The sequence below is a fragment of the Acipenser ruthenus genome, chromosome 33 (assembly GCF_902713425.1).
Source record: "Acipenser ruthenus chromosome 33, fAciRut3.2 maternal haplotype, whole genome shotgun sequence".
Lineage (NCBI taxonomy): Eukaryota > Metazoa > Chordata > Actinopteri > Acipenseriformes > Acipenseridae > Acipenser > Acipenser ruthenus.
In genome coordinates, this window is record NC_081221.1 from 13579326 (window position 1) to 13593984 (window position 14659).

General features: G+C 46.3%; 3 protein-coding genes across 6 annotated transcripts in view; 1 reads left to right on the plus strand and 2 right to left on the minus strand.

The window, feature by feature from the left end:
• Positions 1 to 4593, minus strand: part of strada (STE20 related adaptor alpha) — a 20976-nt gene extending 16383 nt beyond the window's left edge. Inside the window, exon 1 of one of the 4 annotated variants that reach the window (XM_034027454.3) lies at positions 4571 to 4593. The gene's annotated coding sequence lies outside the window, so the exon portion shown is untranslated. The other 3 variants (XM_034027453.3, XM_034027455.3, XM_059006633.1) reach the window with 3 other exon arrangements.
• LOC131704953 (uncharacterized) lies at positions 2296 to 4009 on the minus strand. The gene is made up of 2 exons (XM_059006635.1): positions 3443 to 4009; positions 2296 to 3256 (listed from the first exon to the last, which is right to left on the minus strand). Exons 1-2 carry the CDS (start codon positions 3636 to 3638, stop codon positions 2529 to 2531), a joined length of 924 nt encoding a protein of 307 aa, XP_058862618.1. The 5' UTR covers positions 3639 to 4009; the 3' UTR covers positions 2296 to 2528.
• The window catches only part of LOC117416420 (ATP-dependent RNA helicase DDX42), a 24218-nt gene continuing 13570 nt past the window's right edge, over positions 4012 to 14659 (plus strand). The window contains exons 1-9 of the mRNA XM_034027468.3: positions 4012 to 4100; positions 5752 to 5986; positions 6991 to 7141; positions 7359 to 7420; positions 8023 to 8059; positions 11995 to 12144; positions 12255 to 12359; positions 13423 to 13542; positions 14128 to 14304. Coding sequence (XP_033883359.2) covers positions 5775 to 5986; positions 6991 to 7141; positions 7359 to 7420; positions 8023 to 8059; positions 11995 to 12144; positions 12255 to 12359; positions 13423 to 13542; positions 14128 to 14304 — 1014 coding nt within the window. The 5' untranslated portion in view covers positions 4012 to 4100; positions 5752 to 5774. The remainder of the gene's footprint in view (positions 4101 to 5751; positions 5987 to 6990; positions 7142 to 7358; positions 7421 to 8022; positions 8060 to 11994; positions 12145 to 12254; positions 12360 to 13422; positions 13543 to 14127; positions 14305 to 14659) is intronic.

A 14659-nucleotide genomic window follows, 5' to 3' on the forward strand; every position in this document is an offset into this window, starting at 1 on the left:
GTAACGAGGAAAGCAAAACTCGACATAAGGTTACAATGGCACCTTCATTTTTAACAGTAAAATAATAAAAACATACTGTTTATTTTAATTCACTATGCCTTCCCAGTTTGATCAATCAGTCAGGATACAACACTACTGCAATACAGACGCGCAACCGGTTGTCAATACTACTACAGCAGTATGTTTTGGATAAATAGAGGATTTCTAAAGAGGGTTTAAACGTTTACCAGCCCGTTTTATTTGCGGGTACCTCAGGAGGTGGCATTAAATTGTATTAAATTAAAATCAAAACAGCAATTGGGGGATTTTTGTTTGGCCCCTTATTAATAACTAAGCCTGGAGACGATCAGCAAGGCCGCGACTGTGGAGCAGAGAATTGTTCTAGAAATGTGAGGATTAATTATGCAGCCATGTTGTGTTTATAAAATATTATTACAGGCACGATATACCTTCGCGGCGCTCTGAACTGCACTGCTTACTAACTGCAATTTAAAAAAACATATAAATACATAAAGAAAAGCCTCGGTCCGAGTATCCCAAACTCACCGCTCTCGCCTCTTTTTAAGCCTCTTAAATATGTATTTATTTTACCGCAGAGCCGTAAACCGGCCCCGCCGCTCGCAAGGGCGCAGCGGAGGCGTTGCCTATTTGTCAATGACGAGGCGGGAGTCGCTGGATCCCGATTCTTATTGGATCGCTTGTCTGTAAATCAGACTCTGCGCAGACTCATTTAGCCAATGGGCGCGCTCACGGGGGTCATTCTTGGAAGATCATTGGCTAAACTGGTCCGAGTCTGCGCAGAATGATCTGCGTGAACGCAGCCACAGCCCTCACCAGCTAAGCCGTACGGCACGAAGTCAACACTGGCCATTGTTTCAGTTTATTTTTTCTCATTAAAAATATTGTATTTTTTTTTTTTAACAAATACGTAATTTTTTATGAAGCAAATATTAGCTATAATCAATCATTACATAAAAAACACCGTTCTTTAGATATTATATGGTTCTAGAAAAAAACAAACACAAACACAATTGTTTTTTTTTTTTTTTTTTTTAGATCTGTGAAGAACGAAGTCTGTTGACTTTATAATGTTACAGTAGGGCTGAAAATTGAGTGTTTTTTTTTAGCAGCCTTCTAGCCTCTTGTCTGAAAAAGCTAGTCCGTTTGAACCAGTGCTGGTCACTGTTTAATGACACGCATGAAATCTCATTTACAACAAAACGAGACAAAACCCCGCAAACGAGGGAGGATTGGTATAGCCCGTACCCTGACCCTTACCCCGCAAACGAGGGAGGATTGGTATAGCCCGTACCCTGACCCTAACCCCGCAAACGAGGGAGGATTGGTATAGCCCGTACCCTGACCCTAACCCCACAAACGAGGGAGGATTGGTATAGCCCGTACCCTGACCCTAACCCCGCAAACGAGGGAGGATTGGTATAGCCCGTACCCTGACCCTAACCCCGCAAACGAGGGAGGATTGGTATAGCCCGTACCCTGACCCTAACCCCGCAAACGAGGGAGGATTGGTATAGCCCGTACCCTGACCCTAACCCCGCAAACGAGGGAGGATTGGTATAGCCCGTACCCTGACCCTAACCCCGCAAACGAGGGGATTGGTATAGCCCGTACCCTGACCCTAACCCCGCCAAAGAGGGAGGATTGGTATAGCCCGTACCCTGACCCTAACCCCGCAAACGAGGGAGGATTGGTATAGCCCGTACCCTGACCCTAACCCCGCAAACGAGGGAGGATTGGTATAGCCCGTACCCTGACCCTAACCCCGCAAACGAGGGGATTGGTATAGCCCGTACCCTGACCCTAACCCCGCCAAAGAGGGAGGATTGGTATAGCCCGTACCCTGACCCTAACCCCGCAAACGAGGGAGGATTGGTATAGCCCGTACCCTGACCCTTACCCCGCAAACGAGGGAGGATTGGTATAGCCCGTACCCTGACCCTAACCCCGCCAAAGAGGGAGGATTGGTATAGCCCGTACCCTGACCCTAACCTGCAGAGTCACTTACAACTACGTCTCACCCGAAAGACGGAGCACAAGGAGGTGAAGTGACTTGCTCAGGGTCACACAATGAGTCAGTGGCTGAGGTGGGATTTGAACCGGGGACCTCCTGGTTACAAGCCCTTTTCTTTAACCACTGGACCACACAACCTCCTAATTGTAATAATTGTAAGTTGCCCTGGATAATAATAATAATAATAATAATAATAATAATAATAATAATAATAATAATAATAATAATAATACTACTATGTAACACAATTTTTGTTCCTGGGTAGTAAGTGTTATTTCCTAATTGCTTATGCCTCAAAAGTATAGAAAATGGCTATTATTCCCCACAAACTTTGCTTTTGTGACCAGGACAGTGATATTTTGAAATTTACCTATTTTCAATGAGAAAACGGGCAAATTTGTGTCTTTTCGTTCACATAAAGTCAGAAAAAAACAACATATGAATCCAAATTAACATGTATTTATACTAAAGTAATACAAAAATGACTACAAAAGATTTAGAAGTGATTAGTTTTTCGAGATTTACGATTATACTGTAAATCACTTTCACGAATCAGCCCCCAAATGTAGTCTCCCATCATGTTCTTGTTATACTGTCCTTGGTAGCGGCGTTCAAAATCCAGTATATCCTGGTGGAAGCGCTCGCCTTGCTCCTCCGAGTACGCTCCCATGTTCTCCTTGAATTTATCAAGATGAGCATCAAGGATATGGACTTTGAGGGACATCCTACAGCCCATTGTGCCGTAGTTCTTCACCAGAGTCTCAACCAGCTCCACATAGTTTTCGGCCTTGTGATTGCCCAGGAAGCCCCGAACCACTGCGACAAAGCTGTTCCAAGCCGCTTTCTCCTTACTAGTGAGCTTCTTGGGGAATTCATTGCACTCCAGGATCTTCTTTATCTGTGGTCCGACGAAGACACCGGCTTTGACCTTTGCCTCAGACAGCTTAGGGAAGAAGTCTTGAAGGTACTTGAAGGCTGCCGACTCCTTATCTAGAGCTCTGACAAATTGTTTCATAAGGCCCAATTTGATGTGCAGTGGTGGCATCAGCACCTTCCGGGGGTCCACCAGTGGCTCCCACTTGACGTTGTTCCTCCCCACAGAGAACTCGGTCCGCTTGGAAGGGTCCACCATGCAGAAGTAGCAGTTGCTTGAGTGGTCAGTGGGTTCCCGCCAAATTCTTGGGATAGCGAACTTCATGGCTCTCTTTTCCCCTCTGTACCATCCTACAAAAATACATTTATTTCACCCATGACTAATGTGTAAGAGATTCTCGCAACATTTTTCATATATGATATATTTTTTCAATAACATTGAAAATTGTAAAACATTTTAAAATTAAAAACTTTTACAATTTTAAAAGTTTTAACAAATTTTATAACAAAATTCCGAGCAACAGTTGTCCATCTTACCTTCCAGAGTTTTTTTGCAGTGCTCGCAGCTGAAATGAGGTGCCCAGGGTTTGTCTTGATCCCCGACAGGCATGCCGAAATATGCCTTGTAGGCCTCACACATCTTAGCAGATGCTTCCACGGAGAACTTTTTCGCTCTTGTCTTGATAAATTGGCAAAATGCGTCTGCCGGATGCTTGCAGCCTCTTGATGCCATCTCAGAAAAATGCAGATATGTATCCACTTAGGCAGCTGGAACTAAACTGAACTGGTGGGCTTAAGGCCCCTGTATTTATACTACTATTTATATGACTGGAAAGTTCTAGAAAGTTCTAGAAGTTACTCAGCACTGAATCTATCTGGAATGTTCTGGAAAATAGGTAAATTTCAAAATATCACTGTCCTGGTCACAAAAGCAAAGTTTGTGGGGAATAATAGCCATTTTCTATACTTTTGAGGCATAAGCAATTAGGAAATAACACTTACTACCCAGGAACCAAAAAAATATATATATATATATTTGTTACAGGGTGTAATAATAATAGATAGCCTGGTGTCGCTCATATGTGACGTATTGTTCATCCGTGATGTAGTGCGCAAGCTTTCCGTGACGTAAGACACATCTTGAGGGACGGATTGTGGGTTCTGATATAAACAAGACTCGCACATTTACAAACAGGTAATTCATGTTAAATTTCGGGGCTGGGGGTTTAAAATTCAGATTGTGGGGTTTGTTCGGAATTAGAAGAGATTTTAGTGACCAGTGTGTATTTATTAACGAATGAAATGCAAAAAAAATATGACACGGCAGACAACAGCACAAAGCTGGCGACACGGTCATAAAAAATAAATAACAATAAAAAATACAGACTGAGTGCGTGAGATTAAAAAAAAAAAAATCGCTGATACCATTACAGTGTTTATTGTGAGTGTCCAGCTAACCAGAAAGCTTCAAATACCGTTCACTTTAATTCTCCTCGGCTGCGTATTTTCTGTTTTTTCAAATAGGCCCCGGTTGTATTTGTGGCTCAACACGAATTGAAAATGCAAACTACACGTTTTATAAAAAGGTTTTTTTTTATAGAATGCTAAATATAACCGTGTTGCCAATCCATGGACAGTGAACTGTATAAATAAAGAAAATACGACCTTTCTCAATCCCAGGACAGTTGCCTGTCTGAGGTGTTGATCGGTTGATTCTTGAAAAACACATCCTTCTGATAATCCAGACAGAATCCGATCTGTTGCGCACCTGTAGGGTAAATAAAAAAAACCAAAACTAGCGTGTGTGTGTATCAGACCTTGGATACATATTGATTTAAAATATTGCAGTTCATTTTGTTGGGAATATTTATAAATATTTTACATTTCTTTATTACTACAGTTTTGTACTGATAAAAACATGTGATTACAAAATAGCAAAACCAGGATGATTTAACATTTTTACTGTTTTTGACTGGGACAAAAAAAAAAAAAAAACGAAGTCTGGTAACCCTACACACCACCTGTTGTTTTGTTTCCTGGTTTGAGATCCACGCCAGTCAGGTTGATTGCTAAATATTCCTGGCGGGCTGCCTGCTGTTTATTCCTGGCGTATTCTAGTATCAGCGAGGCTGTGAGACACAAGCGCTTCACACAAATTACTAAGAAAAGCAGCGTTGCACCGACATTGTAAGAATAAATCTGAATCGGATCACAATACAACCCGTGCTGGCTCCCACCGAGATGCAAAGGGAGCTACCGCTGTGTTAGAAGGGGTTCCAATTTCTAATTGGTTTAAATTTGGCAATTTGGCATGTTTCAGCACACAAAGGCACCAGCTGAAATTATTGTCTGCCTGACTTTGTTCCTTATAGTTTTAGAATTATTATTATTATTTATTTCTTAGCAGACGCCCTTATCCAGGGCGACTTACAATTGTTACAAGATATCACATTATTTTTACATACAATTACCCGTTTATACAGTTGGGTTTTTACTGGAGCAATCTAGGTGAAGTACCTTGCTCAAGGGTACAGCAGCAGTGTCCCCACCTGGGATTGAACCCACGACCCTCCGGTCAAGAGTCCAGAGCCTTAACCACTGCTCTACACTGCTGCCCCATTAGAGTGTAGAATTCTGATCAAGTCTTTTTGAGGTTGTGGATGAGCATATCATTTATAAACGCCCATAGAAGGGCAGTCAATTTGCTAAAGGTACATAGTGCTGAAAGAGCTAAAGAATTCAGTGAAGCTCACAATTGAGTTGTTAACTCTCTCCTCTCTCCTCTCTCTCTCTCTCTCTCTCTCTCTCTCTCTCTCTCTCTCTCTCTCTCTCTCTCTCTCTCTCAGCTTCACTCAACTGCACAGGAGCCATGAACTGGAATAAAGGCGGGTCGGAGGGCAAGCGTGGCTTTGGTTTTGGGGGGTTTGCCCTGGCCTCAGGGAAGAAGGAGGAGCCCAAAGCCCAGAAGGGGTCCCACTCTGCATTCCCACCCCCGTCAACGGGGGTCTATGGGAAGGGGCAGCAGCTCCCAGCGTTCTATAAGATTGGATCGAAGAGAGCCAACCTGGACGAGGAGAACGCGTGAGTGTCTGCGTCACTGCTCCTGTATCGGGAGATAAGCACTGCAATCCAGGGAGCAGTAGAGAACAATGAGAATGAGACCGCAGGTGTACAACACTGTTGCGTGTGGAGTAGACTGAGATGGATAATGAATATCAAATAGATAACCCTTACACTGGCATGGTTAACATGCTTATTCATACATGAGCTTCTATTTCAGAGAACCATAAAAAGGTTTAAAATGTGGCTTGGGTTTAAATGCTAAACTTTAACACAGCTGTAGTAAACAGCAAAATCATATAGTTTTGGTATAGTTACCTGGATATCGGACAGCTTAAAGAACCCCACAGTGTGTCTGCATGTGCCTGTGTGACACTCTGGTGACACTCTGAGTGATTCTGTGTTTCTCTCTGCGTGACTCTGTGTGTGTGTGTGTGTGTGTGTGTGTGTGTGTATCTCTGTGCGTGACTCTGTGCCTCTCTGTGTGACTCTGTGCCTCTCTGTGTGACTCTGTGCCTCTCTGTGTGACTCTGTGCCTCTCTGTGTCACTCTGTGCCTCTCTGTGTCACTCTGTGCCTCTCTGTGTGACTCTGTGCCTCTCTGTGTCACTCTGTGCCTCTCTGTGTCACTCTGTGCCTCTCTGTGTGACTCTGTGCCTCTCTGTGTCACTCTGTGTGTATCTCTCTGTGCATCTCTGTGCATCTCTGTGTGTATCTCTCTGCGTGACTCTGCCTCTCTGTGTGACTCTATGTATCTCTGTGTGTGACTCGGTGTGCATCTCTGTGTGACTCTGTGCATCTCTGTGTCACTCTGTGCATCTCTGTGTGATTCTGTGCATCTCTGTGTCACTCTGTGTGCCTCGGTGTGCATCTCTGTGTGACTCTGTGCATCTCTGTGTCACTCTGTGTGACTCTGTGCATCTCTGTGTGATTCTGTGCATCTCTGTGTCACTCTGTGTGACTCTGTGTGTATCTCTCTGTGTGACTCTTTGTATCTCTGTGTGTGACTCGGTGTGCTCTCTGCAGGTACTTTGAGGATGATGAGGAGGACTCCAGCAGTATGGACCTGCCCTACATCCCTGCTGAGAACTCCCCGACTCGGCAGCAGTTCCAGAACAGAACCGGGGGCTCGGACAGCGAGGAGGACCCCCTGGATGCCTTCATGGCTGAAGTGGAGGTACGGTAGAGCAGCATTCCCGCACAGGGGTCCCTTAATCACCGTGCCAGGCAACAGGGTACAGTGGAGGCGCCTGCGTGCCACCCTGCTTGTTAATACTGGCACGTAGTGTACGGCCCGATTCCCCTGAAAGATTTTGTAGTTCAGTTCCCCCCCCACCATCCTGCTCTCTGTGGCTGTGGGCTGATTTGTTTTCTCTCCCTGTTGTTGAGTTCAGGACCAGGCTGCCAAAGATATGAGAAGACTTGAAGAAAAAGACAAAGAAAAGAAAAATACAAAGTAAGTCTTAACAGAATCACAGCTTGTGCTTGTTAGAAACAGGACGTTCACATTCGATTCCACATATCATTACGTACGTGTGAAAAGGTACCACGCCTGCTAAAGGACAGGAAAACCTTAGGCACTACACCTTTTTAAATATTGTCAAACCTTCTGAACGTCATCAGGAGTAGAATTAAGCTTGAAACATGTCGGTTTGCAAAGGGAGCTGCGTGCCTGTCTCTGATGTGCACCCTTTCACACAGCAGCAACAGCAAGGCCTCGTCCTCATCCAGTCTCAGTGCTTTTTGGGAGTTCATTTAATTCTGTAGACTACCTGGCTCTGACACTGGTCTTACAGCAGCTGTGTAGCTGTGCCTCGTCACTGTGGGGAGGCAGGCAGGGAGGGGGCAGCCTTTCTGAATGTGCTATAGGTTAGTGCGACAGGCAGTGATAAACCATGTTGCTGTGTGCTGCACTTCCCGGCCTCCCCAGTGTGAGGCGCTGTGCTGGGTCTGTGTTGTGGTGGGGACTGGGGGATGGGGACTGGGGGACCGGGACGGGGTGCAGTTGATTGATGGCCGAGTTGCAGGGAAGCTTGTTTCTCTGCTTGTTTTTTCCAGGGGTATTCGCGATGACATTGAGGAGGAAGATGACCATGTGAGTGTGACACGCAGCATTTCTTCCATATTGTCAAACAGAAACATTTCAAAAGCATTTGCATTGTTAGGGTTCTTCTTCTCCTTCTTCTTTCTTCTCCTCCTTCTTCTCCTCCTCCTCCCTCCTTCTTCTTCTTCTTCTTCTCCTCCTCCCTCCTTCTCCTCCTTCTCCTTCTTCTCCTCCTCCTTCTCCTCCTTCTTCTCCTCCTTCTCCTCCTTCTTCTCCTCCTACCTCCTCCTCCTTCTCCTTCTCCTCCTCCCTCCTTCTCCTCCTCCTTCTCCTTCTCCTCCTCCCTCCTTCTCCTCCTTCTCCTTCTTCTCCTCCTCCTTCTCCTCCTTCTTCTCCTCCTTCTCCTCCTTCTTCTCCTCCTACCTCCTCCTCCTTCTCCTTCTCCTCCTCCCTCCTTCTCCTCCTCCTTCTCCTCCTCCTCCTGCTCCTTCTCCTCCTTCTCCTCCTTCTCCTCCTCCTTCTCCTCCTCCTCCTGCTCCTTCTCCTCCTTCTTCTCCTTCTCCCTCCTCCTTCTCCTCCTTCTCCTCCTCCTCCTTCTTCTCCTTCTTCTCCTCCTCCCTCCTCCTCCCTCCTCCTCCTCCTCCTCCTTCTTCTCCTTCTCCCTCCTTCTCCCTCCTTCTCCTTCTTCTCCTCCTTCTCTTTCTCCTCCTTCTCCTTCTCTTTCTCCTCCTTCTTCTCTTTCTTCTCCTCCTTCTCCTCCTCCTCCTTCTTCTTCTCCTCCTCCTCCTCCTCCTCCTTCTTCTCCTCCACCACCTTCTTCTTCAGCTCACTTCATTTAAAACATCATTTTTTCTCATTATTGTTGCCCACCAGTAAGAATGTACATCATAAATTGGTTAAATGTTTTCAGTTTAATCTTAAACTCTGCACTTCTGTATCTGCAAACAAAATCATTGAAAACAGCAGCTTCTCCTTTTGAATTGAGCTCTCAGATGCGTCTTTTGGTAGATTTGTCACATTTTGGTGGACTTGCATGCTCTCAATCCTTAGAGTAAGTAGCGGGGTTCCAAAAAATCTAGCGTTACCCGTCCCCACGTGTTGCAACAACTGTTTAAACTTCGTACCTGTCATTTTTTCTTTTCATTGTAACATCCTGTCTGTTTCAAAATGTCTGCTCTAGTGCACTGCTAGTGTAAGGATTATTGCCCACGTTGTGTAACACAGCAGTAATGATCCATGACGTGGTAATCACTCTTCCTGCAGTGATTTAGAGGACAGATCTCAAACCCCAGGGCACTAGAGCGGACATTTTGAAAAGAGCTTTGAAACAGACTTTAAAGTTCTATGTGTAAAAAGTTGTCAGGACGTTAACAATGAAAAGAAAAATGACAGGTGCGTTATTTAAACAGTTGTAGCAGCGAGTGGACAGCAAACCTGATCGCCTCATTAACAGAGCATCAACATGGATCAGTAAACCTGATCTCCTCATTAACAGAGCATCAGCGTGGATCAGCAAAACTGATCTCATTAACAGAGAGCATCAGTATGGATCAGCAAACCTGATCTCCTCATTAACAGAGCATCAGCGTGGATCAGCAAACCTGATCTCATTAACAGAGAGCATCAGTATGGATCAGCAAACCTGATCTCCTCATTAACAGAGCATCAGCGTGGATCAGCAAACCTGATCTCCTCATTAACAGAGCATCAGCGTGGATCAGCAAACCTGATCTCATTAACAGAGAGCATCAGTATGGATCAGCAAACCTGATCTCCTCATTAACAGAGCATCAGCGTGGATCAGCAAACCTGATCTCCTCATTAACAGAGCATCAGCGTGGATCAGCAAACCTGATCTCATTAACAGAGCATCAGCGTGGATCAGCAAACCTGATCTCCTCATTAACAGAGCATCAGCGTGGATCAGCAAACCTGATCTCATTAACAGAGCATCAGCGTGGATCAGCAAACCTGATCTCCTCATTAACAGAGCATCAGCGTGGATCAGCAAACCTGATCTCATTAACAGAGAGCATCAGTATGGATCAGCAAACCTGATCTCCTCATTAACAGAGCATCAGCGTGGATCAGCAAACCTGATCTCCTCATTAACAGAGCATCAGCGTGGATCAGCAAACCTGATCTCATTAACAGAGCATCAGCGTGGATCAGCAAACCTGATCTCATTAACAGAGCATCAGCGTGGATCAGCAAACCTGATCTCCTCATTAACAGAGCATCAGCGTGGATCAGCAAACCTGATCTCCTCATTAACAGAGCATCAGCGTGGATCAGCAAACCTGATCTCATTAACAGAGCATCAGCGTGGATCAGCAAACCTGATCTCCTCATTAACAGAGCATCAGCGTGGATCAGCAAACCTGATCTCATTAACAGAGAGCATCAGTATGGATCAGCAAACCTGATCTCCTCATTAACAGAGCATCAGCGTGGATCAGCAAACCTGATCTCATTAACAGAGCATCAGCGTGGATCAGCAAACCTGATCTCATTAACAGAGCATCAGCGTGGATCAGCAAACCTGATCTCCTCATTAACAGAGCATCAGCGTGGATCAGCAAACCTGATCTCCTCATTAACAGAGCATCAGCGTGGATCAGCAAACCTGATCTCATTAACAGAGTAGTCTTCAAGGCAGGGTGCTGGTTAGACCCTGGGGTCTGGATGCATTATGATTTTGAGTTTTAAGTGTTCAGTGCAGTAAGTAGAAAGATTAAGATCTGTTGACATGATGTAGTAACATACCCCTCAATACAGAGGACTAAATAATACATTACAAACTGGCAGGTTTAGAAACAGTACAGATAATCCATTTCACTTTAACCCTTTGCGGTCCATTTATTAAGTGCGCGTCTCGGGCGCGTCAGGTCCAATTTATTTTCACACGCGCACTTAATTTTAGACGCGCTGTTTAAAAGTATTTTTTTCCAGTCAAACGGGTTTAAAAGGCCCTGCATATCAACAAAGCACTCACTAGGCATCTCCAGCCCCGCCCCACCCTTTCGTTCGCTATCGAAATAAATAATAATAATAATAATAATAATAATAATAATAATAATAATAATAATAATAATAATAATAGTCGTACATACCGATCAATCATCTCCTGATCACTCGTTTTATCACCAAACTCCTCAATAATGCGATCCAAGTCATTATTTTATTACTATAACATCTCAAAAAAGCTCTGCAAATGTCCGTGATAGTCTCTGTGCGCTGATGCAGTATCAGACAGTTTCCTTATGACCGCCCCTATGTAATGCCAGGGGCAGGTATGACTAATCATGAGATACCCCTTTTTTTTTTTCGGCTTGTCTCGGCTCCTGTCGCTCCCACTCGGCCATTGAATGGTTTTCTCTGCTTTTTCCGGAGAAAAAACGACTAGAAACCCGTTTGGACCGGCAATGGACCGGATAGGGTTAAAAGCGTGCACACTCAATATAGAGAAACTGCACGCTCAGTGCTGTGTGTTTATAACACTGTAAACAGTGTGGGGTAGTGTGGTTTTATTTATTTATAGTTATCAAATATCCTAAGCCTTGTATTATTAATGAATAGTTAGAACTGTTAAGTAGCAATGACAAGTCTTGAACAGTGGTACATTTTAATAATCAGATTACATTTTATTAAAAGTTAACATCCCCGATTTACTTATAGTACAGAAACAACACAGTTATTGCGATTATACTCCTAGACAGAACACACAGCTTTAACAGTTACAAAATAACTGATCAATATTACCCCTGGCCTTAAACTACCCCTGTTTCCTTTCTCACACACTCTGCTTGCTGTGTCTCTAGATTCTGCAAAGATTTTGCAACAGCTGTTTTACACTCTCTTATACAGTCCCGTTGGTCACATTCATATTTTCTTACATTTGTTAATTTGACTCTGCACAGTGCAGCGTTTGCCCTGTGTCTGCGCTGCTCTGATTGTGAGCTCTGCCTCTCTGTCTCCCCCTGCAGGAGGCCTATTTCCGCTACATGTCTGAGAACCCAATGGCAGGGGTGACTGCGGACGAGGAGGAGGATTCTATCGAGTACGACAGCGACGGGAACCCCATCGCCCCCGCCAAGAGGATCATCTGCCCACTGCCCCCTATCGACCACTCCGAGGTATTGCATCGCACACGCTAATGGATTGTCGTTCTGTCCGGTGGTTTTTAAGTCTTTTTTTGTACTGTACTGAGTCACGCTGTCCGCTCTGATGGTGTTTCTCTCTCCAGATCGATTACCCCCCCTTCGAGAAGAACTTCTTCGAGGAGCACGAGGAGCTGGCCAGCCTCATCCCCGACCAGGTGGCGGATCTGAGGCAGAAGCTGAACCTGCGGGTATGTGTGCCAGCCTCCCTCTCTCCCTGCCTGCCTCTCTGCCCCCCCCCCCCCCCCCCCCCCCCCCGCCTTTCTGTGGTGGATAAACTGCACAGATTGCACAGTGGGTCTGTGCTGGTGGGCAGCTCTGAGGCGTGTGTTGTGTGGTGAGGGAGGGCAGCTCTGAGGCGTGTGTTGTGTTGTGTGGGAGGGCAGCTCTGAGGCGTGTGTTGTGTGGTGAGGGAGGGGAGCTCTGAGGCGTGTGTTGTGTGGGAGGGCAGCTCTGAGGCGTGTGTTGTGTGGTGTGGGAGGGCAGCTCTGAGGCGTGTGTTGTGTGGTGTGGGAGGGCAGCTCTGAGGCGTGTGTTGTGTGGTGTGGGAGGGCAGCTCTGAGGCGTGTGTTGTGTTTTGTGGGAGGGCAGCTCTGAGGCGTGTGTTGTGTTTTGTGGGAGGGCAGCTCTGAGGCGTGTGTTGTGTTGTGTGGGAGGGCAGCTCTGAGGCGTGTGTTGTGTTGTGTGGGAGGGCAGCTCTGAGGCGTGTGTTGTGTTGTGTGGGAGGGCAGCTCTGAGGCGTGTGTTGTGTGGTGAGGGAGGGGAGCTCTGAGGCGTGTGTTGTGTTGTGTGGGAGGGCAGCTCTGAGGCGTGTGTTGTGTGGTGTGGGAGGGCAGCTCTGAGGCGTGTGTTGTGTGGTGAGGGAGGGCAGCTCTGAGGCGTGTGTTGTGTTTTGTGGGAGGGCAGCTCTGAGGCGTGTGTTGTGTTTTGTGGGAGGGCAGCTCTGAGGCGTGTGTTGTGTTGTGTGGGAGGGCAGCTCTGAGGCGTGTGTTGTGTTGTGTGGGAGGGCAGCTCTGAGGCGTGTGTTGTGTTGTGTGGGAGGGCAGCTCTGAGGCGTGTGTTGTGTGGTGAGGGAGGGGAGCTCTGAGGCGTGTGTTGTGTTGTGTGGGAGGGCAGCTCTGAGGCGTGTGTTGTGTGGTGTGGGAGGGCAGCTCTGAGGCGTGTGTTGTGTGGTGAGGGAGGGCAGCTCTGAGGCGTGTGTTGTGTGGTGTGGGAGGGCAGCTCTGAGGCGTGTGTTGTGTTTTGTGCTCGCAGGTTTCCGGTGCAGCCCCTCCTAAGCCCTGCACCAGCTTTGCACACTTCGGCTTCGACGAGCAGCTCATGCACCAAATCCGCAAGTCGGAGTACACCAAGCCCACCCCCATCCAGTGCCAGGTAAGCACAAACAGCGACTGATTTATTACATTATAACCAAACAGAAAATAAGCGTCTAAATCATGACCAGGATAATATCAGTTCTGTTTTCCAGCCAAAGTAAAACTAAATCTGATGTTGCTGATTGTTACAGTTTAGGTTTTTATGTAACTTGTTGCCATTTTTTTTTTCTCCCCATCAATATATATATATCTTTTTTTTCTTTTTTCTGATTGAAGAGTGATTTTCAGTTTCAGTTTAAAATGTGATGCAGTGCCACATGATTTGAAACAGCACCCTCTGGTGTACAACCTGGGTGTTTTAAATTGGAGGTTCTTCAGGGGATTTTTTAAAAAAATGTAGCATTTATTAAAACAAGTTCCATGCAAACTGACCGGGAGCCCGTGCGCACTGCAGTATCACCGGGGAGGTTTTCCGTGGAAGCCCCTGTATTCTGAAGCTGTGTGCATCAAGCCCGGCTGAAGCAGTAACTGTGACTCTTGGTAAAGCATCGAGCTGCCTGGCACTGCAATCCCGTCGGAGGAAACTTCTTTTTGGAAATCGCGGGCGCTGACGGCTTCCTGTGTCTCCTTGTCCCGTGTGCAGGGTGTTCCCATCGCACTGAACGGCAGGGACATGATCGGCATTGCCAAGACTGGCAGCGGGAAGACTGCTGCCTTCATCTGGCCCATGCTGGTGCACATCATGGACCAGAAGGAGCTGCAGCCGGGAGACGGGCCCATCGGCGTCATCGTGTGCCCCACCAGAGAGCTGTGCCAGCAGGTGAGGGCAGCCGGTGCTGGGGGGCGTTATTCTCGAGTTCTCGTGGAACTTCCATTCACTGCAGTAACTTCACTATCACTAGGGCTGCAGCGTGGAGTAGTGGTTAGGGCTCTGGACTCTTGACCAGAGGGTCGTGGGTTCAATCCCAGGTGGGGGGGACAATGCTGCTGTACCCTTGAGCAAGGTACTTTACCTAGATTGCTCCAGTAAAAACCCAACTGTATAAATGGGTAATTGTATGTAAAAATAATGTGATATCTTGTAACAAGTCGTCCTGGATAAGGGTGTCTGCTAAGAAATAAATTATAATACTGTAGGCACTTCTCTACAGCAGGTGGTATACTGAAGGCTGTTG

Excerpts from the sequence above, each read along its gene's own strand:
- LOC131704953 (XM_059006635.1), bottom strand. The coding sequence starts at position 3,638 with ATGGCATCAAGAGGCTGCAAGCATCCGGCAGACGCATTTTGCCAATTT. Across the intron at positions 3,257-3,442 it reads CTGCAAAAAAACTCTGGAAG|GATGGTACAGAGGGGAAAAG; the intron begins GTAAGATGGACA and ends GTATTTTTGTAG.